The sequence below is a fragment of the Uranotaenia lowii genome, chromosome 1, assembly GCF_029784155.1.
Source record: "Uranotaenia lowii strain MFRU-FL chromosome 1, ASM2978415v1, whole genome shotgun sequence".
Lineage (NCBI taxonomy): Eukaryota > Metazoa > Arthropoda > Insecta > Diptera > Culicidae > Uranotaenia > Uranotaenia lowii.
This window is the reverse complement of record NC_073691.1, coordinates 10,720,323-10,743,201: the sequence shown is the minus strand read 5'-3', so window position 1 is coordinate 10,743,201 and position 22,879 is coordinate 10,720,323. Positions and strand designations below refer to the sequence as shown.

The window sequence follows — 22,879 nt, the reverse complement described above, 5'->3', positions numbered from 1 at the left end:
AAAAAACTAGAAATAAACGGGGTAAGGGGATCTGCCCTACATTTGCTGGAAAACTACCTCTCAAACCGTCAGCAATTTGTTTCTTGGTGTGGCACTAACAGCAGCAACAAAATGCTTACCATTGGGGTTCCGCAAGGAAGCAACCTAGGACCTCTTTTGTTCCTGGTGTTCATAAACGACCTCTCAAAATTAAAACTCCACGGGACATCTCGCCTGTTTGCCGACGACACCCTGATCTCCTACAGCAGCCCCGACCCCATTCAAATAGCCCATTGGATGAATAGAGACTTGCTACTCCTAAACGAGTATTTCAACTGCAATTTGCTTTCTCTGAACACAACAAAAACAACATACATGTTGTTCAACTCCGGACGTCGACCGATTCCTGAATTGCCATGTATAAGCATTACTAACACTGAAATCCACCGTGTCAAGAACTTCAAATATCTGGGTCTAGTACTGGACGAAAACCTAACATGGAGTGCACACATTGAGCAACTAAAAAAAAGTTAGCTCCAGTTTGCGGCGCCCTCTGGAAAGTCTCGTCCTTCGTTCCGACTGCGTGGGTAAAGAAGCTGTACTTTGCCCTCTTCCACTCGAGGCTGCAATACCTGGTCTCGCTATGGGGTGACGCAGCCAGAAGTCGTCTGAGAGAACTTCAGTGCATGCAGAATCGAGCGTTGAAAGCTGTCCATAGGAGGCCCTACCTGTACCCATCAGTATTGCTATACAACGACATCGAGGATTCAATTCTACCCATTCGTGGACTTCGCGAGTTCCAGAGTATAACGTTCATACATAGGATACTGACGTGCCCCGCAACACACCACAATACCGTACTGCAGCGGGTGTCATCGGTACGTGCATCGCGACAGGCCAATCTCATCTGGCTACCTAGAGTAAATTCCGAATTCGGCAAAAAGAAGCTGAGCTACTTCGGCAGCACGGTGTACAACGGACTTCCAGTATCCTTGAAGCAATCCTCGTCAATCCATCGCTTTAAAATACAACTGACCACATCCTGCAAGCAACACATCAGCCGCTACCTCCACTGAATCAAGTCAATTGCCACGCTAATACACCTGTATATTTCTTTTTATCTACCACCTCTCCGCCTAGACCACCACCGCCTCACCACCGCCTAACCACCCCACCGCCTCATCATACCACCGCATCAACATACCACCGCCGCCTCATCACACCATCGCCTCAACATATCGCCGCTACCACAACATCGCTTAAGCATTATTCGATTATATAACTTCACAATTCTTTCTACTTATAATTGAAATCATGTAAACTTCATTGAATAACATCAACAACATTATGTTCCTTTAAAAGAGCATCTATTTGCTCGCTGGGAACACCCTCTCAAAAAAAAAAAAACTTTCTGTACTGAGAAAATAGTTCATAACTCGCAACATTTTTAGAAATTTTGACCGTTTTCAACAGTGGAATGTTTATAAGGCTTCTCATTGACAATCTGAAGAAAAACCAACGAATTTCGTTTGACGGGATTTAGCAAGAAAAGTTTTGAAATAAAAAAGCTTCTATGTCGGGTAAGACGGACACTTGAAGGTCGGGTAAAACGGACATATAAGTGTCTCCAGGTATTTCAAATTTTTCACCCCTTCAAAAGACTATGGCCATGGCAAAAGCAATTGTCGGTCGAATTGCACTTAGCATCTCCAACAGACTCCAAAAGCTGTAAAAAGCGGATTCCTGGTGAAGAAAGCGCCTGTAATGTACGGATTCCGAAATCACCACCTTTTTGCTACTGGATTCGGAATGGTTCCATTTTGGATTACAAACATTTTCAAATGCTTAATTAACAAAAATATGTTCTTGTAAACCAATTTTTCCTAGCTTTTCTACGCAGTGTCCGTTCTACCCGACCATTTTAAAAAGTGTAATTTGCAGCCATATTTTAAATTGCCATAAGACAGTTTTGATGAACGAAATTTAAAGAGTGCTCAGATTAAAAAGTAGTCAACTTAAATTCGCCGTATTTGTTCTAATCATTCATATTAAAAACCGGAACACCCCTCATTTTGTAGGTGTGTGTGTGTAGAATGATGCTTCTTTTTGTGAGGAAAACATTGAATGATTCCGTTTTGATATAATCAGTGGCTCCAGAGAGCCTATATGATAGTTAAACTTTTTTCTGTCGGCTTCGAAGTAGGTTGTAATTTTTTGCCATTTTTGTAACCCAGCAAACTTCTAATATGAATTACATTGATTATTTCCGTCTTCAAAATTCAGTGGCTCCAGAGAGTCTTAATGTTACTCAGACTGTTTCACTGTCAGTTTACAGGTAGGTAGTCAGTTTCGTGTTACACAACAAACTTTTATGTGTAACTGACTATCGTGTAATCCAGGTTGAGATAAAATTGATAAGGATAAAAAAACAGATAAGCGAAAATTGACCCATTTTATTGGTATATTACGAAAATATGTTCAAAATTGGCATATTCATAACAGTTCTATATGCCTATAGTTGATACAATCACATTCCCTTATCCTGAATAACTCAAACGTTGCATCAAAGAGTTATTTTTAACTTTTCCCCATTTAAGGCCAAAATCGGTCGACAGAGATGACATTTCAAAATCGCTCTGACATAAAGATACCGTTATCAGTGCTATCCCGTCCGGCTGCGATTCTCATCAGCCTGTAGTTATCACAACCGATAGAGTAGTTAAATTACGTGTTCCCTGCTCTTGTTTACTGGTGGCCTAACCTTCCTACAACGAACGACGGGGTAATGACGCTCAAGTGAAATACTATGAAATTGGGTTCTTATCAAACGTTTCGATACCGTTGATAGCTATCAACTGCTATCACTTCAGACTTTCCGGGGAATATAAGCTAGTATTGGAATGTTTACTTCGTTTGATAGGTGTCTACTATTTAGCCTATCCCAATCAGAACTCGTTTGATTGGAAAAAAAGTACCTCCTGGTTCCTCCTATCTTTACTTTGGCAGGTATTAGAAAACCTGCGCTACCTTGGCGGGACAGCAGTAGTACACCCTTCGATTCCGATCGGGAAACACCGCACTCGATAAGTTTGTTTTTCTCGGTTGTCAAAATACGGTTGATGGAAGAATTTGCAGTGAAATGGTTAGATTCCATCCCTGATAACGTTTTAACTGATAACTGATAAGCATGTGCCTCTGATAAGAACTCGATTAATCGTCCGAACTTTTCGTTTCTCTTCTGTTTCCACAGGGCAATCGTGTATCGCAGGAGGCCGATTCGCTGAGCATCAAGGTAGGCGGCGAGAACCATGACAAGAAGACGAAAGCGAGCGAAACGAATCGGATCAAGTCGACAAAGTACACGGTGTTCACCTTTTTGCCGCTGAATTTAATCGAACAGTTCCGGCGGATAGCGAACTTCTACTTCCTGTGCATGACTGTCATCTCGATTGTGATCGGTGAGTTTTGGAAATGCAAATTAGTTTGACAACACTTAAAGTGAAGTTCACTGTCAACTGAATGCAATTCTTTCTATCTGTAAATAAAACTGCGAATAGTTGAGGGTGATCGAAACTGATAAGCCTTCAAAGGTAATTGCGAAGTATTTAAACATACCTGATAAAATTTATCGTTGTTTGCTCTCCCTCAGAAAATAGTTTTCAGTCGCGTGAGTGCTATTTTTTTGTTAACAACCATTTCTTACAGAAACATCTGTCGATTGGGAAAATTTGGATTGTCGATTTTCGATTGTTTATTTTCGATATTCGATTTTATTTTCAACTATTTAACGATTTTGTCAGTTTTGACACTTTTGGAAAATACGACAATCTCAAAGTTTTTATGAAAATTCTGTGCATTTTTGCACTTTTTATCAATTTTAGCATTTTTTTAGCATTTCAAGAGTAAGATTTTTGTTTGGTGGCTTTGAAAGAAAGGCTAAAAAATACCTTACAACTGTTTTAAAAATAATTAAATTCCTCTATGTCTCCTTCCAGACAGTCCCGTTTCACCGTTGACATCCCTAGTCCCGCTAGTGTTTGTGATCTCGGTGACGGCCGCAAAGCAGGGCTATGAAAACTACCTCCGATACCGGGCCGACAACATGGTCAACTACTCGCTGGTGACGGTGCTGCGGGCTGGAGTCGAGATGGACATCCGCTGCCAGGACATCCGGCAGGGCGATATCGTGAGGACGGCCCGGGATTGTGATATGCCTTGTGATATGGTGCTGTTGAAGTCTTCGGATGAAAATGGAAGGTGCTACGTTACGACGGCCAATTTGGACGGAGAGACAAATTTGAAGACTATGGTGGTGCCGAAGGGGCTGCCGAATTTGTCTGAGGATAAGCTGCATACGCTGGGAAGGATCGAGTGTGAATTGCCTCGAACGGATTTGTACACGTTCAACGGGAGAATTGAGTTGGCCGAGGTTCACCATAGGCATGAGATCACCAGTTTGGATGGGCCAGGCCCGGAGCATCACGTGCTGCCGTTGATGGCGGAGAATTTGTTGTTGAGGGGATCTAGAGTAAAGAATACGGAGTGGGCCATTGGATGTGCGGTTTACATCGGTCAGAATACGAAGCTAGCTCTGAATAGTAAGATGACGAGCAACAAGATGAGTTCTAGCGAGGGATACATCAACAAGTATTTGGTGTTCTTCCTGGTGCTGTTGATAGCGATCGTAACGGTTTCATTTTTCATGAAACGGTACAACGATCGGTACCATCAGGAGCACAACTTCTACCTCGGGGAGTATTTGGCGACGTATCGGGTGTCGCAGTTTCTGCAGGATTTCTTCTCGTTTCTGATTTTGTTCAACTACTTGATCCCAATCTCGCTGTACGTGACGATCGAGATGGCAAAGTTCTTGGGAGGTTTCTATCTGGAGTGGGACCATGAGCTGTTTGACGAAGAAACCGATCAACCGTGTATCGTCAATACGTCGGATATCAATGAGGAGTTGGGACAGGTTTCGCTGTTGTTTTCGGACAAAACTGGCACGCTGACGAAGAATGTGATGATTTTTCAGCAGTGTTCGATCAATGGACGCAAGTACACCCAGAAGGGTAGACGACTGCAGGAGACAGGCCGCAGCTACGCGTTAAAGATCAACGAGTGTTCGGTAGGTTTGTACTTCTGTTTAATCTAAGAACCAAGTTAATGTAGGATATTTCTCTTCCAGCGGCACGTGTACAACTTCTTCGAAGCTCTGGCCGTTTGTCACACTGTCCAAGTGGCCGGAGACTACACAAATGAAGTTGATGATCCGGAGGCAGACCAAGGTGAAACGGAAGACGACGAGGACCAAAACGTAGTGGAACCTAACAACAATCGAGCTGTTCGAAACTTTTCGTTGATTTCGGAAGAGCTTGAGTCCAGTGTTGCCAACGAATCCACGCTGGACGTAACGGGGTTAGTGCAGTTGAAAAACCTTGGACCACGAAGCCGAGCTCCGGTGGCGATTCCCTCACTATGTGATATTAATAGCAATGGTGAAACACTTAATCCGTTGCTTCGTGCGACCATTGATCAACAACCGAAGATTTCTGTTACAGATGACGTTCAAGGCAGTAGAAGCAGTCCGCGTCCTCTTTCAGCGAGCCAACTTCGGGAGCCTAGGTCAAACGAAAACGTGGCCGTGAGACCTGCCAGTGAGACGGTCATCCGACGACCGAGTAATAGCGTATTTGCTGGACTGCCGGACAATCGGATTCATCCGATAAGCTTACAGATTCCACCGTTTCGACGATCTCCTTCCAACGCCTCGTCCAACAGGTCCTCGCGGCCTCAGAGTTTGGTAGAGTCTATTCATTCGGACGTCGAAGAGCCGGGTCTGCGAAATGGGTCCACAAATCTGTTCCAAAACGGAAGTAATGGGCAGCTGAATGCTTCGCTCCAGTCGATGGAGCTGAAGAGAGCCATTTCGGCTTATGAGGAAAAAAGTGAAATGGATCGACCGGTGAAGACGCATCGGCGAACACAATCGCACATTCCACCCGGGATGAATAACAACAAAAATAATGGTAGTAAGTTGTTGGAAGAATGAATTTGTTTAGAGGAGTGATGTTGAAGTTGTTCGATTTTTCAGTTCTAGCTTTAGATCGAGGGTCAGTCAGGTTAAGACGTAATCGAAGCTCAATACGATCCACAGCCAGAGAGTTCTATGCGGCACCCTCCTACACGACAGCTTCTCTACTGGACCGCCAGGAATCCGTGATGAAACACGAGGAGGTCGTTTCGTTTATCAGGTATGTTTAGGGTGGACTATTCCGAAGATATAAGGTTTCCTTTTTAACCGTTAAGATTGATTATTCTTTCAGAAAAATGGACTACCAGGCATCCAGTCCGGACGAAAAGGCCCTAGTCGAGGCCTGTGCCAGAATGGGTCTAGTTTTCGTGGGTGACGATGCTGACGTCCTCCACATCAAGTTACGCGAGTCTTGCGTCAAGCGGAACGTAAAATCGGTCTACGGCGAGGTTCCCAAGGAGGAAGTAGTCAAGTACACCCGCCTCGGGGTCCTAGAGTTCACTTCGGATCGCAAACGCATGAGCGTGATCGTACGGGATGCGCAGGGTCAGGTGTGGCTGTACACCAAGGGTGCCGAGAGTCATGTGCTGCCACTGTGTACGAGGACGGCTTCGGGATTGATAATTTCAACCCAGAGGCATATTAACGAATTTGCGAAGCAGGGATTGAGGACGCTGGCCGTAGCCAGGCGGAAATTGACTCAGATTGAGTTCGCTAACTTTAGGAACGAACTGATACAGGCCAACAACTCGTTGACCGATCGAGTTACCAAGGTTTGTTGTTTGTCTTTAGGGTTAGATTGAAGGGTTCATGTTTTTTTTGTTAAAGGTCGAAGAGTGTCAGCGAAAAATTGAGACCGGATTGGAACTTCTTGGCGCAACAGCTGTTGAAGATGCCCTACAAGACGATGTCCGCGATACGTTGGAGTCCCTGAGGAAGGCGGGAATCAAGGTGTGGGTGCTGACCGGTGATAAGGTGGAAACTGCCTTGAACATAGCTCTTAGCTGTGGTCACATTCCGGATAATGCGTATCGGTACTTTGTGACCGATTGTACGACCATGGATCAGGTTCAACGGCACTTTGATGTGTTTTCGTTCGAGATGTTCCGTGCTCCGGAGCGGGAGTACGCACTGCTGATTGACGGTGCTAGCTTGGCGATTGCGTTGAAGGATTTGAAGGAGGTGTTCCGGGATGTGTCAATCAAATGTAGGGCGGTTCTGTGCTGCAGGTTGAGTCCTCTACAGAAGTGTGAGGTGGTACAGTTGATGAAGACTGTGGATAGCAGCCCGGTAACGGCAGCTATTGGAGATGGAGCGAATGATGTTTCGATGATTCAGGAGGCCCATGTTGGGCTAGGAATTGTGGGCAAAGAAGGCCGACAAGCTGCGCGATGCGCAGACTACGCTTTCGCAAAGTTTTGCATGGTCAAAAAACTGCTGTTAGTTCACGGTCACTACTTTTCCACGAGACTGGCCATTCTGGTGTTGTACTTTTTCTACAAAAATCTTATATTTATGGGAATTCAGGTGAGTCTTGGCTTAGCGAATGTTGAAAGTTATTGAACTAACCGTAGATTTCTTTTTCTAGTTCTTCTTCCAAATACACAGTATGTTCTCGTCCCAGTCAGTGTACGATTCCGTTTTCCTCACGCTATACAACGTATTCTACACCTCGTTGCCAGTACTTTTGCTATCGCTCACGGAGAAGCCGTACAAGGAAGAAACGCTTATGAAGTATGCTACCGTATTCACCCGACCCAAGAGCGATTGCTAACTTATCTTCTCCTGTTCCAGGGAACCCTCTCTCTACCAAAAGGTGGCCGGCAACAAACAGTACGCCTGGAAGTATTTCCTCGGGTGGATGTTCCTGGCCGTGTACCATTCGTCGATCGTGTACGTGTTCTGCTGGGTCATCTGGGGCAACAATCCGGCCATCTACGCCTGGTGGCCTTCGACGGCGAACTTTGCCTGCTTCGGAACGATTATGATTCACAACGTGGTGGTGCTGGCCAATCTCAAACTGCTGCTGGAGGCCATCTACCGCAGCTATATCTTCATCGCAACCATCTTGCTGTCGATTTTCGGCTTCATGGGGACAACCTTCATCTACAACCTGTTTAACCTGTAAGTATAGGTAGCTTCGATACGTGTTGAAGCTTCTTGTAATTGTTTGTTCGTTTTCGTGCCTTGTCTGTGTTTCACGTCGTTTGTCTACACAAGAATTTTCGTTCCGTTGTCTCGTCTTGCTTCGTGTGTGACCTCCGTTGATCCTTTGCCTTCAACGCATTCCGTGAATCGACCGCACCACAACAACAGCCTTGGGTTTACTTCCAGTAACTACGATGGGGACATGCTGCAGGTGTATAACAATCTGCTCTCGTCGATGACCTTTTGGGGGCTGAGTTTGTTGATCCTGGTGGCGGCCTTCATTCCGGACTTCACCATGTTCGCGGGTCGGGCGATCGACATCAAGATTGGACACATTTTCCCGGGTGGGGCGAAGTATCGGCAGACCTTTTTCCAACGACGTACCGGAAACAACGTGGAATCGACCTACCTGTAGAGCGGATCAATCGCCAATTAGAGACTGCACCAAAACCTTTTTTTTAAACTTCGTCTGTTTTTTTTGTTAGAATAAGATAAGAGTGTAAATAGCATGACATTGCTAAAAAGTGCCAAAAATTTCCTAGTTACTGTTGTCAAATGTGCGAGCGTGTAGGTAGGAGTTTTAAATTATTTGAACGTATAGGGTTAAGCGACCATTCGAAGCAACGATTATTTGACCGTGATAGATTAAGAGTTCCTTATTGTTATACCGCAAAGCTGGTAGAAGCAGTATTTAATTTAAATGTTTATGTTTTATGAAACACTTTTTGCATTCCGAGCTGCAGTTGTTTAGCTTTTTTTTCGTAAAAGAAAATTCCTTGGTGTTAGTGTACGAGTTCCACGTGCTTAGAATTTTGGAGGCATATTCCACCCACACAACTTTACCAACCATAATCGCAATCGAGAGCAATGCAGATAACCGTTGAGCTTTCTCAGTTTTCAGAGAGTGAGATAAAAAACCAATCTTTTCATAGCCGAATGCAACAATTTATCATCTCTCTCTCTCGTTTCGTTCCACCTGTTTCTAGTTAATCTCTCGCAAAAGTTCGCTTGTTGATATCATCAAAAATTCTACGTAAAGCTCGCTCATCCTCACACTTCGCGATGGACGAGCACATGTTGCTGGTTTTTAGCGGGAACTTTCGTCGAGAAAAAAAAAACCTCCATCCAACAAGTTTGACTGCCTATAGCTGGCTGGCCGAAGCAGAAGGTCAGAATATTTGATGACCATCTACCCTCCTGGGAAGGATTCATCCGATCAGAGAGCACCGGAAACCTTTCAGCAGCAAAAAGAGTGGAATAGAGTAAGTCGAGGGGTAACGCAACTGGTGCGTTCCCATTTTTCTTTCGTATCATCCTCGTTTCGATTCTAATCTACCTTGCTGCATGCTGGCGTGTGTTGCGATGTGGGAAAAATTCTCTACCTCCCCACACCCTTGCCTGAATTGTACCACACGCGCCAAAACCGGAAGTAAATGGTGATTGTTTAATGAAGACAGGATGTGTGCCGAAACTGACCGGTTTTCCTCGGTGTTGTGTTCTGGAAGCGCGCGTGCAGCTCGGACTTTTTCCTTTCAATTGATAGAGTGTGTTGTGTTTACATCTATCTGTCAGTATTCTGATCTTGGGTAAAATGGAGTTGTAGGATTATTTAAAATGAATTGAATCTTTCCGTTTACAACTCCATTTTACCCAAGATCAGAACACTGACAGATAAATGTAAACATAACATCAAAAACAAACCACAGACAACAATCAGTGGTTAGACGATCGCTACATAAAGTAAGTTTATTAATCTAGTAAAATGTAAAATTGTATTAAAAATGAATTTTATTTAAGGTCCACTGAAGAGGAGCTTACAGTCAAAAGTAGCTCGGAACGTTTGGATCAACTGGCAAGTAATTTGTTTTATTCCTCGCCGAAAAACGTCGATGAAGTAACAGAATATTGATCAACTCTGACCACTCATCCAAAACAATAGTCACAAGAAGTTTTGTTAATGATAATCTTAAGGCAGCACTGCAGCACTATTGCTGAATGTATTATTTAGAAAGGGATTAGATTGCGCCTCTTTGTTTAGCATAGGCTCTTTAGTCCAAAATTGTTAATTTTCAAATGAAGATCAGGGCGCTAAAAACTGCTAAAATTTGAATCAAAATATTTTCCCGCCTTTTCGGCCTCTGAAAGCTCTCTAACCAACATAATCTCAACCTTTAAAAAGTTCCTACTCTCTGGAGCCACTGAGTGGCAAAAGATTTCGAGAAAATTCAGCAACAAGCAAGCAACACATCAAAAAGCTCGGCTCCATCGGGGCCCGAGCTCAGTTTGGAGTGTACCTCGGAACGAATCGGATCCCATCTTCCAGCAGCAGTGGACTAGCTAGCAGCATCTGAACTCTCTCGGTACGGTTAAAGTGGGTGGTTTTTTTTGTGTGTGGTAGCCTACCTTCAGGGGTATGGGGGGCTGGGGATTTTTTTTCATCCTAGCCAGGAATATCATCAGCAACAGCAGCTCTGGAACTGAAACGAGATAGAAGGGGGTCTTTTCTCACGGATTTTCAACAGTGTGTTGTTGAAGTGGTCGGAGTTGGAGTATTTTTTTTTCGGTGGCGGTGAAAACAGGTGAAAATCTCGAGTGCATATCGACGGATATGAGAAATGTGCGACCAAGTTGACGGCTAGTGCTTTATTTTTCAATCCCTTCGTTTTTGAGAGTCGGAAAATTGAACGGATGATTTTCTCCCGGATTATCTTGCCCTGATGGACATCCCAATAACTTTTGATTGGCTGTTCTTTCACGCACCGTGATGTGAAAAACACAAAAAAAAAGTTTCAGCATCTCGTACTTTCCACACTGTAAGAAGGAAAGGCGATGGCGAAAAATGGTTAATTGTCTTCCAAACAGAGGAAACAAAAGAGAAAATTTATTCTTACTTCTTTTAATTTCTCTCCTCGGAAAGGGGAGAAGAGGATCAGCAAAAGGGGTAACATCCTGCAGGCGCTAAATCTGTCCCGTCAAGTGTGGTGTGTTCAACAATCGGTCTCACCTAAAGGGGGAAGTCTCACTAACCAGTTCCTTTTTTCCTTATTTTTACTGGAAAAGAGAACGTAAAACGTGTATGAGAGCGCTCCGTGAAATGTGCTGAAGGAAATTGTTCTGAATTGGAGCCTATTTTATGAACCAATTTTATTCTTCCTCAGAACGACGGCAAAGTAACGAAAGCAACGAAGGAGCGAAAAAAAAGTTCCTTAAGCAAAAAATAAAGGTGAAGAACAATTCTCGCATCCTGGGAGAGGAAACTGTTTCGTTTCCAAAAAGGGGAGACGTGTTGTTTGGGGTGTTGAGGTAGGAAAATGTGAAACTGGAAGCTGTGATGTGATGTGATGTGGAAATGTTCTTCAACAGCTGCTCGGGGGCAGAAAACTGTGAAGTCTGGCTAACAGGCTGATTTCACAAAAAGAAAGCAGAGGAAAATATTTAAAAAACACAACTCGTCGGATTGTGGTCGGAGTTTTGTGATTGTGTGTCTGTTTGGTTATGTTTTCGGATTATCATATTTTTTCCGTTTCGTGTGCCCTCTTCGAAAGGATCAACTGTGGCGGACATACAAAAGCTTCGGATTTTTTCCGCCCTTTCGTACAACTTTCGGAACAAACACAGGTAGGTGGTCGCTTCAGCTGATTGAAATTTATAGTTTTTTGTTTTCGTCCGAGACGCATTTGAATGGAAATTGATTCCGGTTTCAATTTTCGGAAATCCTTTTTCTTCCTTTCCCTACGAGGATGGGTTGTTTGGAATAAGTCAATCGAAAGCTTATAATTTTTCTGTAGAGGATTTTATTTCGTTGAGAAAAACACAGAAAACCATCGGATCTCTGAATTGAAATTTACAAACAGTTCTTTATTAAGCTTTATGGGTTAGAAATTCTAAATTTAGAATCTTCCGAAGGAGTTCTGAATTCTGAATTCTGAATTCTTAATTCCGAATTCTGAATTCTAAATTCTGAATTGTGAATTCTGAATTCAGAATTCTGAATTCTGAATTCTGAATTCTGAATTAAGAAATCTGAATTCTGAATTCTGAATTCTGAATTCTGAATTCTGAATTCTGAATTCTTAATTCTAAATTCTGAATTCTGAATTCTGAATTCTGAATTCTGAATTCTGAATTCTGCATTCTGCATTCTGAATTCTGAATTCGGAATTTTGAATTCTATATACTGAATTTTGAATTTTGAATTCTGAACTCTGAACTCTGCACTCTGAACCTTGAATTCTTAACTCAGTACTCTGAACTTTGAACTCTGAATTTCGAACTCTTAACTCTGAACTCTGAATTCCAAATTCTGAACTTTGAATTCTGAACTCTGAACAATGAACAATGAACAATGAACAATGAACTTTGAACTCTGAACTCTGAACTCGGAACTCTGAACTCTGAACTCTGAACTCTGAACTCTGAACTCTGAACTCTGAACTCTGAACTCTTAACTCAGAACTCTAAACTATGAACTCTGAAATCTAAACTCAGAACTCAGAACTCTGAACTCTGAATTTCGAACTCTGAACTCTGAACTCTGAACTCTGAATTTTGAACTCTGAACTCTGAATTTCGAACTCTGCACTCTGAATTCTGAATTCCAAACTCTGAAAAATGAACTTTGAACTCTGAACTCAGAACTCTGAACTTAGAACTCTGAACTCTGAACTCTGAATTTCGAACTCTGAACTCTGAACTCAGAACTCTGAACTCTGAATTCTGAAGTCTGAACTCTGCACTCTGAACTCTGAACTATGAACTCTGAACGCTGAGCTCTGAATTCTGAACTATGAACTCTGAACTCTGAACTCTGAATTTCGAACTTTGAACTCTGAACTCTGAATTCTATATACTGAATTTTGAATTTTTAATTCTGAACTCCGAATTCTGAACTCTGCACTCTGCACTCTGAACTTCTGAATTCTGATTTCTGAATTTTGCATTCTGAATTCTGAATTCTGAATTCAGAATTCTATATACTGAATTTTGAATTCTATAATGAATTTTGAATTTTGAATTCTGAACTCTGAACTCTGAACTCTGAACTATGAACTCTGAACGCTGAACTCTGCACTCTGCACTCTGCACTCTGCACTCTGAACTCTGAATTTCGAACTCTGAACTCTGAACTCAGAACTCTGAACTCTGAATTCTGAACTCTGAACTCTGCACTCTGAACTCTGAACTATGAACTCTGAACGCTGAACTCTGAATTCTGAACTATGAACTATGAACTATGAATTTCGAACTTTGAATTCTGAATTCTGAATTCTATATACTGAATTTTGAATTTTTAATTCTGAACTCCGAATTCTGAACTCTGCACTCTGCACCCTGAGCTTCTGAATTCTGATTTCTGAATTCTGCATTCTGAATTCTGAATTCTGAATTCTGAATTCAGAATTCTATATACTGAATTTTGAATTCTATATACTGAATTTTGAATTTTGAATTCTGAACTCTGAACTCTGAACTCTGAACTCTGAACTCTGAACTATGAACTCTGAACTCTGAATTTCGAACTTTGAACTCTGAACTCTGAACGCTGAACTCTGAACTCTGAACTCTGAACTCTGCACTCTGCACTCTGCACTCTGAACTCTGAACTCTGAAATCTGAACTTCGAACTCTGAACTCTGAAATCTGAACTTCGAACTCTGAACTCTGAAATCTGAATTTCGAACTCTGAACTCTGAATTCTGAACTCTGAACTCTGCACTCTGCACTCTGAACTCTGAACTATGAACTCTGAACGCTGAACTCTGAACGCTGAACTCTGAACGCTGAACTCTGAATCCTTAACTATGAACTCTGAACTCTGAATTTCGAACTTTGAACTCTGAACTTTGAACTCTGAACTCTGAACTCCGAACTCTGTACTCTTAACTCTTAACTCTTAACTCTTAACTCTTAACTCTTAACTATTAACTCTTAACACTTAACTCTTAACTCTTAACTCTTAATTATTAACTCTTTACTCTTAACTCTAAACTCTTAACTCTGAACTCTGAACTTTAAATTCTGAACTCTGAACTCTGAACTCCGAACTCTGAACTCTGAACTCTGAACTCTGAACTCTGAACTCTGAACTCTGAACTCTGAACTCTGAACTCTGAACTCTGAACTCTGAACTCTGAACTCTGAACTCTGAACTCCGAACTCTGAACTCTGAACTCTGAACTCTGAACTCTGAACTCTGAACTCTGAACTATGAACTCTGAACTCTGAATTTCGAACTTTGAACTCTGAACTCTGAACGCTGAACTCTGAACTCTGAACTCTGAACTCTGCACTCTGCACTCTGCACTCTGAACTCTGAACTCTGAAATCTGAACTTCGAACTCTGAAATCTGAACTTCGAACTCTGAACTCTGAAATCTGAATTTCGAACTCTGAACTCTGAATTCTGAACTCTGAACTCTGCACTCTGCACTCTGAACTCTGAACTATGAACTCTGAACGCTGAACTCTGAACGCTGAACTCTGAATCCTGAACTATGAACTCTGAACTCTGAATTTTTAACTTTGAACTCTGAACTCTGAACTCTGCACTCTGCACTCTGCACTCTGAAATCTGAATTTCGAACTCTGAACACAGAACTCAGAACTCTGAACTCTGAATTCTGAACTCTGAACTCTGAACTCTGAACTCTGCACTCTGCACTCTGTACTCTGAACTCTGAACTCTGAACTTTGAACTCTGAACTCTGAACTCTAAACTCTGAACTCTGAACTCTGAACTCTGAACTCTGAACTCTGAACTCTGAACTCTGAACTCTGAACTCTGAACTCTGAACTCTGAACTCTGAACTCTGAACTCTGAACTCTGAACTCTGAACTCTGAACTCTGAACTCTGAACTCCGAACTCTTAACTCTGAACTCTGAACTCTGAACTCTGAACTCTGAACTCTGAACTCTGAACTCTTAACTCTTAACTATTAACTATTAACTCTTAACACTTAACTCTTAACTCTTAACTCTTAACTATTAACTCTTAACTCTTAACTCTTAACTCTAAACTCTTAACTCTGAACTCTGAACTGTAAACTCTGAACTCCGAACTCTGAACTCTGAACTCTATATTCTGTACTCTGAACTCTTAACTCTTAACTCTGAACTCTGAACTTTTAACTCTGAACTCTGAATTCTGAATTATGAACTCTGAACTCTGAACTTTGAACTCTGAACTCTGAACTCTGAATTTCGAACTCTGAACTTTGAACTCTGAACTCTAAACTCTGAACACCGAACTCCGAACTTTGGATTCCGAACTCTGAACTTTGAACTCTGAACTCTGAACTCCGAACTCTGTACTCTTAACTCTTAACTCTTAACTCTTAACTCTTAACTATTAACTCTTAACACTTAACTCTTAACTATTAACTCTTAATTATTAACTCTTCACTCTTAACTCTAAACTCTTAACTCTGAACTCTGAACTTTAAATTCTGAACTCTGAACTCTGAACTCCGAACTCTGAACTCTGAACTCTGAACTCTGAACTCTGAACTCTGAACTCTGAACTCTATATTCTGTACTCTGAACTCTTAACTCTAAACTCTTAACTCTTAACTCATAACTCTGAACTCTGAACTTTGAACTCTGAACTCTGAATTCTGAATTATGAACTCTGAACTCTGAACTTTGAACTCTGAACTCTGAACTCTGAATTCCGAACTCTGAACTTTGAACTCTGAACTCTAAACTCTGAACACCGTACTCCGAACTTTGGATTCCGAACTCTGAACTTTGAACTCTGAACTCTGTACTCTTAACTCTTAACTCTTAACTCTTAACTCTTAACTCTTAACTATTAACTCTTAACACTTAACTCTTAACTCTTAACTCTTAATTATTAACTTTTTACTCTTAACTCTAAACTCTTAACTCTGAACTCTGAACTTTAAACTCTGAACTCTGAACTCTGAACTCCGAACTCTGAACTCTGAACTCTGAACTCTGAACTCTGAACTCTGAACTCTGAACTCTATATTCTGTACTCTGAACTCTTAACTCTAAACTCTTAACTCTTAACTCATAACTCTGAACTCTGAACTCAGAACTTTTAACTCTGAACTCTGAACTCTGAATTTTGAACTCTGAACTCTGAACTCTGAATTCCGAACTCTGAACTTTGAACTCTGAACTCTAAACTCTGAACACCGAACTCCGAACTTTGGATTCCGAACTCTGAATTTTGAACTCTGAACTCCGAACTCCGAACTTTGGATTCTGAATTCTTAATTTCAAATTAATAATTTTGAAATCTGTATTCCTAATCCTGACTTCATATTTTCTATACAAATTTCGTATTAAAATACCCAAGGCTTGGATTTTTGAATTTTTGGTTGTATATTTTAACATCTGAAATTCAAAAATTGATTCTAATCATAACTCATGAATTTCGAATTGAGATTTCTTAAATCTTAACGAATCAAGAACACAAGGTTGGTAACCATGAATTGCAAAAATCTACAATTTTTTTTTCAAACTATAATTTATGGGCTAAATTCGATGAAATAAAATTTCAACTAACCACCGTTTAAGACGTTTATTAAGTCAAGTCTATGCTCTCGGGAGCCATACATTTTTCAAAATGTTTTTATTTTTCGGTTAAATTTACAGAATTTGAGTTACGAAGATATTTTAGTAGGTTGCTCTTGTTGGAAGAAGTAAGACATCAACAGCTCTCTGGAGCCTTTTGAAGATATATTGCTTAATTGATTCTTAATCGAGTGAGAGTTTTCACGGAAAAAATGAGCAAAAGTCAAACGTCTAACGCTTTGGCCTGATTCTGGGTAATCACACGACTCACTAAGCTTGACCATCACGAGACGGTTTTCGGACAAATTGAAGCACCCAGACAAGAAAAAATGCGCTCTAAAGTATGCTTTCTTATCCTAATTAACAAACTGTCCAAACCACAGCCAAGACACGACGAAAAAAAAAACATTATCATTTTTCCTCCCCTTGTTATCTGACCGAATGTTTTTCGTCCAAATTTATTGCATTAATTTTCCCAAAGCATGAGCTTCCATAGGGCTTGTTTATCTCGCTCACTTTTAGTCTCTGGACGAACGAGACGAAAAATGCTTTGAGGTGGTCTTGTTGTTTTTTTCTTTTCATAAAAAAAAGATAAAGTCCAGTGCTTTACATCTACATATTTCACCTTCTCAAATAGAAGAGGATCAACCAATTTTCCCGTAAGCTTACGGAGCCAAGTGGTCGGTCTTACAATGTTGTGATGAAAACTTATGGCTGGAATGTTGAGCTTAATGAATTGTACTTTTTCGGTCAGTTTCTGTGCCTTTGGGATATGCAATTGCAAAGTGATCTGTTGAATTCTTGATCCTCAGGTGATCTTTCCCAATTCAAACTTTTTTTTTGTTTCGAAATAAAACATTAGCTTTCAACTTTAAAATTGCTGACTAAACTGTAAAATAAAGAAAAAAAAAAAAGAATTTTGAAATCAAAATTTGTACTAAGAATTAAAGTCTGAAAGGAAGAAGTAATAACAGGCAAGGCTCAATCCCCAAATTACCAATCAAAATCCGACTAAACTCCCCGATATCAGATTCCCGGCGAAAGCTTCCCAATTTCCGCCCACCTGTTTGTTCCACCGGATTTCGAGCGTAGTGATTATGAATGATTTATGTGGTTTCTTGTCCCGAGAACAACAACTAACAGCAGCAACAGCAACATCACAGCGACACGGTTCCGGTTCATGTTCCTCCGGGAAAGGAAAAGCAGGGAGGGCTAGGCAGAGCCAAGCTTGGCTAGGTTGTGTGGTTTCAGAATATCAATCAACAACTTTGCGTTTGCTGCTCCAGTTTTGACAGTTTCTTAACAAGCACGCACGGCGTTGTGCTCACCACCAGCATACATACATGAACAAAGTTTCAACTAACTGACTTCTACACAGATGATACACAGACACGTATGCGTCTGTGTGATTTTTGGTGTGCAGCTGACGTCAATCAGTCTTAAAGTTTGTGCCGCCTTTGAATGTTTGATTTCCAGTGTTAATTTTTAATATTTCTTGAGCCTCTCGTTGCTTGAAGTAACTGAGAAACGTCATGTGTTGGTGGCCGCAAAATTAAGGGTTATGATCCACTTCAATAGTAATTCCAGGAAATTGAAGTATGAGTGCAGTATCAAAACCCAGAAAAGTTTTACTGGGAAAAACTAAGCAAAAACCAAAATTTACTTTCTACGATTTTTTAGAAATAACAAATAAGTCAAATCCTTAAAACTTTTCGTAATAAACGATTTTTATCGTCCAATTTTTTTTTTGGTTGTTGACTTGAATAATTAATAATGAATAAATTTTAATTTTGTGTAAATTTATTTCAAGAATTTTAATCGATTTCAATCAGAAAACTTCCTTTTCTTTTACTTTTTTTAATATGTTTAATATTTTTTTTTCTAAATTACCGATTTTTGTTACTTTCTCGGATCATCTTCATAATTTTCTTACACTTATTCAAATGAAACTTTTCAAGATTCTCAATTCCTTCATTAATTGCAAATCCAAATTGAACCTCTCAGTGGCAATACGAAATTCAGAGGAATGTGGAAACTTTAGACCATTTTGGTGATAAACTCAGATCAAACTAGAATCAGAAATGTGCCACTTCTACTTTCCTTTATATTCGAGCTTTATTTTTATAATTGCAATGGTTTTTAAGTTTAGTTAGTAGTAGTTATTTGTAAAATAACAGGATTTTTTCAAGTTTTTCCTTGAATTTATATCAATTTGAACCGCAAAACTCAAAATTTGCCAAGACAGAATAACTCAATGAAGAAAGGTGAAAACTAAACTCATTATATGTAGCATTTCGAATTGTTTGTTTGTACAGATCACGAAAAATTACGATGAAAATAAACGAATAATGCATGTATGTATTTATTCAAAAATATTGTTAATTATTTTTAAAAGTTTGTTTGCACCTTGTTAAAATTTTTCTTGTTAAACTTATGCGCTTTAATTTTTTTCTAAATTGAATTGACTGTTCCTTTGGTGGTCATTTAAATTAACAAATTTTATGTCAAAAGTGTCAAACTTGTCAGAGATGTCTAAACTGTCAAAATGGCCAGAATCGTAAAAATAGTCGAAATTGTAAACTTTGTTCAAATTGACAAATTTATAGAAATTGTTAAAGTTTTTAATCTCATAAAAGCTGTCAAAATTGGTAATTTATTTTAATGAAAATTGTAAAAATGAAATAATGGTCACAAATGCCAAAATCATCGAAAATTTAGAAAATTGTCAAAATGGTCAAAGTTTTAAAACTGTAAAAATTGCAAAAATTGTCAAAATTGTCAAAATTGTCAAAACTGTTAAATTTTCCAAAAATGTCAAAATTTGCAAATTGCTAAAACTGTAAGAATTGCCAAAATTGTTGAAATTTTCAAAGCTGTCAACATTGTCAAAATTGCCAAATTCGTCAAGATTAGCAAAATTGTCAAAATTGCCAAAATATTCAAAATTGACAAATTGTCAGATTGTCGAAATTGTCAAAATTGCCAAAATTGTCTAGATTGGCAAAATTGGAAAAAATTTCAAAAATTGTCAAAATTGTCAAAGCTGTCAAAATTGTCAAAATTGCCAAAATTGTCAAAATTGTCAATATTATTAAAATTTTATAAATTGTCAAAATTGTCAAAACTGTAAAAATTTTCAAAATTGTCAATATTGTTTAAATTGTCAAAATTGTAAATATTGTAAAACTTGTCATAGTTGTAAAAAATTGTCAAAATTCAGTATCGCTTCAAGGCCAGTTGGGCACTACTATATTGTAACGGATAGTCGGAGTTCTGTTGAAGCAATCCACTCAATAAAACCGGGAAAGCACTCGCCATACTTCTTCGAGAAGATACGGAATAGTTTGAGTGCTTTATCAAAACGTCGGTTTTACATCACCTTTGTCTGGGTTCCCTCGCATTGCTCGATAGAGGGTAATGAGAAGGCTGACTCTCTGGCAAAGGTGGGGGCGATGGTAGGCGACACGTATCAGCGTGAAATCGCTTTCAACGAATTTTACTTTTTAGTTCGAAAAAACTCTCTTGTCAACTGGCAGCGCAAATGGGACGAGGATGACAAGGGTCGGTGGTTCCACTCGATTATCCCAAAGGTAAGCCTTAAACCATGGTTTAATAGATTGAACTTGAGTCGGGATTTTATTCGTATATTTTCCCGTCTCATGTCCAATCATTGTTCCTTAGACGCGATACTCTATCGTTTTAATATTGCTGGCAGCAATTTGTGTAGTTGCGGCCAAGGTTACCACGACATCGAGCATATTGTTTGGTCGTGCGAGGTCCATCTTGTCGCCAGAACGAATTTCATAGATTCCCTTAGGGCCCGAGGAAAACCACCCTATGTTCCAGTGGGAGATGTGTTGGCAGTGATAGACTTGGACTACATGTTCGAAATATATCTTTTCCTTAAAGCTATTGATCTTCGTCTATAATTCTTTTTATTTTCATAATTCCCTATCTATTTTCTTATCTTAAAAAAAGTGAACTAGAAGTAAGCAAACTACTGTAAACAAACAAAAAGAGTCTGGCTCCTTAAAGCCTAAAGGTATGAGCCGTTTCAAATAAAGAATTTAAAAAAAAAAAAAAAGTCAAAATTGTCAAAATTATCATAACTGAAATTGTCATGTATTGTTAAAATTGACAAATTGTCAAAATTGTCAGAATTTTCAAAGTTGTCAAAATTGTCAAAATACCCGAAATTGCCAAAAATGTCTAGATTGTCAAATTGGAAAAAAAATCATTCAAAAATTTTCGATATTGTCAAAATTGTCAAAGCTGTCAAAATTGTCGAAATTGACAAAATTGTCAGAAATGTAAAAACTGTTAAAATTTCCAAAATTGACAAATTTGTCTAAATTGATTAAATTGTCATAATTTTCAAAATTGTTAAAATTATCAAAACTGTCAAAATTGTAAAAAATTGTAAAAATTGCCAAAGATATCAAAATTGTAAAAACTATTAAAAATTACCAAAATTGTTAAAATTGTCAAAATTGTCAATATTGTCAAAATCGAAATTGTAAAAATTGTCAAAATTGTCAAAATTGTCAAAATTGTCAAAATTGTTAAAATTGTCGAAATGGTCAAAATTCTCAAAATTTTAAAAATTGTCAAAAATGTCCATATTGTTAAAATTGTCAAAATTGTCAGAATTGTCTTAAATTGCCAAAATAGTCAAGATTGTCAAGATTGTCATTATTGAAAAAACTTTAAAAGTTTTCAAAAATTGTCGTTTCTGTCAAAATTGTCAAGACTGTCAATATTGTCGAAATATTGTCAAAATTGTCAAAGCTGTAAAAATTGTAAAAATTTTCGACTTTTCGAAACTGTCAAATTTGTCAAAATTGTCAAAGTTATTAAAATTGTCAAAATGGTCAAAAATGTCAAAGTTGACAAATTGTCAGATTGTCGAAATTGTCTAGATTGTCAAAATTGGAAAAAATTTCAAAAATTATCAAAATTGTCGAAATTGCCAAAATTGTCAATATTGTCAAAATTTTATAAATTGTCAAAAATGTAAAAACTGTTAAAATTTCCAAAATTGTCAAATTTATCTAAATTGATTAAATTGTCAAAATTTTCAAAATTGTTAAAATTATCAAAACTGTCAAAATTATAAAAAATTGTCAAAATTGCCAAAGATGTTAAAATTGTAAAAACTTTTAAAAATTGCCAAAATTGTTAAAATTGTCAAAATTTTTAATATTGTCCAAATTGTCAATATTGTCAAAATCTAAATTGTCAAAATTGTTGAAACTGTCGAAATGGTCAAAATTGTCAAAATTTTAAAAATTGTCCAATATGTCCACATTGTTTAAATTTCCAAATTGTCAGAATTGTCTAAAATTGCCAAAATAGTCAAGATTGTCAAGATTGTCATGATTGAAAAAATCTTTAAAAGTTTTCAAAATTGTCAAAGCTGTCAAAATTGTTAAAATTCTCGAACTTTTCAAAACTGTCAAATTTGTCAAGAATGTCAAAGTTGTTAAAATTGTCAAAATGGTCAAAATTGACAAATCGTCAGATTGTCGAAATTGTCAATATTGTCTAGATTGTCAAAATTGGAAAAAAAATTCTAAAATTGTCAAAATCGTCAAAGCTGTTAAAATTGTCGAAATTGTTGAAATTGCCCAAATTGTCAATAATGTCAAAATTTTATAAATTGTCGAATGTAAAAACTCTAAAAATTTCCAAAATTCTCAAATTTATCTAAATTGATTAAATTTTCAAAAATTTTAAAATTGTTAAAATAATCAAAACTGTCAAAATTGTAAAAAATTGTCAAAATTGTAAAAAGTTGTCAAAATTGCCAAAGATGTCAAAATTGTAAAAACTTTTAAAAATTTCCAAAATTGTTAAAATTGTCAAAATCGAAATTGTCAAAATTGTCGAAATTGTCGAAATGGTCAAAATTATATAAATTGTCAAATATGTCCAAATTGCTAAAATTGTAAAAATTGTCAGAATTGTCTAAAATTGCCAAAATAATCAAGATTGTTAAGATTGTCATAATTGAAAAAACTTTAAAAGTTTTCAAAAATTGTCGATTCTGTCAAAATTGCAAGACTGTCAATATTGTCGAAATATTGTCAAAATTTTCGAACTTTTCAAAACTGTCGAATTTGTCAAAATTGTCAAAGTTGTTAAAATTGTCAAAATTGTTAAAACTGTCAGAATGGCCA

At 38.5% G+C, this 22,879-nt stretch overlaps 2 protein-coding genes across 9 annotated transcripts in view; both read left to right on the top strand.

Annotated features, from left to right (window-relative positions):
- LOC129738160 (phospholipid-transporting ATPase IF) overlaps nucleotides 1-8,888 on the top strand; it is a 44,790-nt gene extending 35,902 nt beyond the window's left edge. For 4 of the 8 annotated variants that reach the window (XM_055729352.1, XM_055729351.1, XM_055729346.1 and 1 more), the window contains 9 exons: nucleotides 3,230-3,437; nucleotides 3,975-5,104; nucleotides 5,165-6,008; nucleotides 6,071-6,230; nucleotides 6,303-6,783; nucleotides 6,839-7,537; nucleotides 7,599-7,744; nucleotides 7,805-8,134; nucleotides 8,231-8,888. In XM_055729352.1, the coding sequence (XP_055585327.1) occupies nucleotides 3,230-3,437; nucleotides 3,975-5,104; nucleotides 5,165-6,008; nucleotides 6,071-6,230; nucleotides 6,303-6,783; nucleotides 6,839-7,537; nucleotides 7,599-7,744; nucleotides 7,805-8,134; nucleotides 8,231-8,573 (4,341 nt within the window). In that variant the 3' untranslated portion in view covers nucleotides 8,574-8,888. Of the gene's footprint in view, nucleotides 1-2,466; nucleotides 3,122-3,229; nucleotides 3,438-3,974; nucleotides 5,105-5,164; nucleotides 6,009-6,070; nucleotides 6,231-6,302; nucleotides 6,784-6,838; nucleotides 7,538-7,598; nucleotides 7,745-7,804; nucleotides 8,135-8,230 lie in introns of those variants that run through there. The other 4 variants (XM_055729348.1, XM_055729350.1, XM_055729354.1 and 1 more) reach the window with 4 other exon arrangements.
- Nucleotides 8,889-10,432: 1,544 nt separating this feature from the next.
- LOC129748708 (otoferlin-like) overlaps nucleotides 10,433-22,879 on the top strand; it is a 204,786-nt gene continuing 192,339 nt past the window's right edge. The window contains exon 1 of the mRNA XM_055743399.1: nucleotides 10,433-10,518. The gene's annotated coding sequence lies outside the window, so the exon portion shown is untranslated. The remainder of the gene's footprint in view (nucleotides 10,519-22,879) is intronic.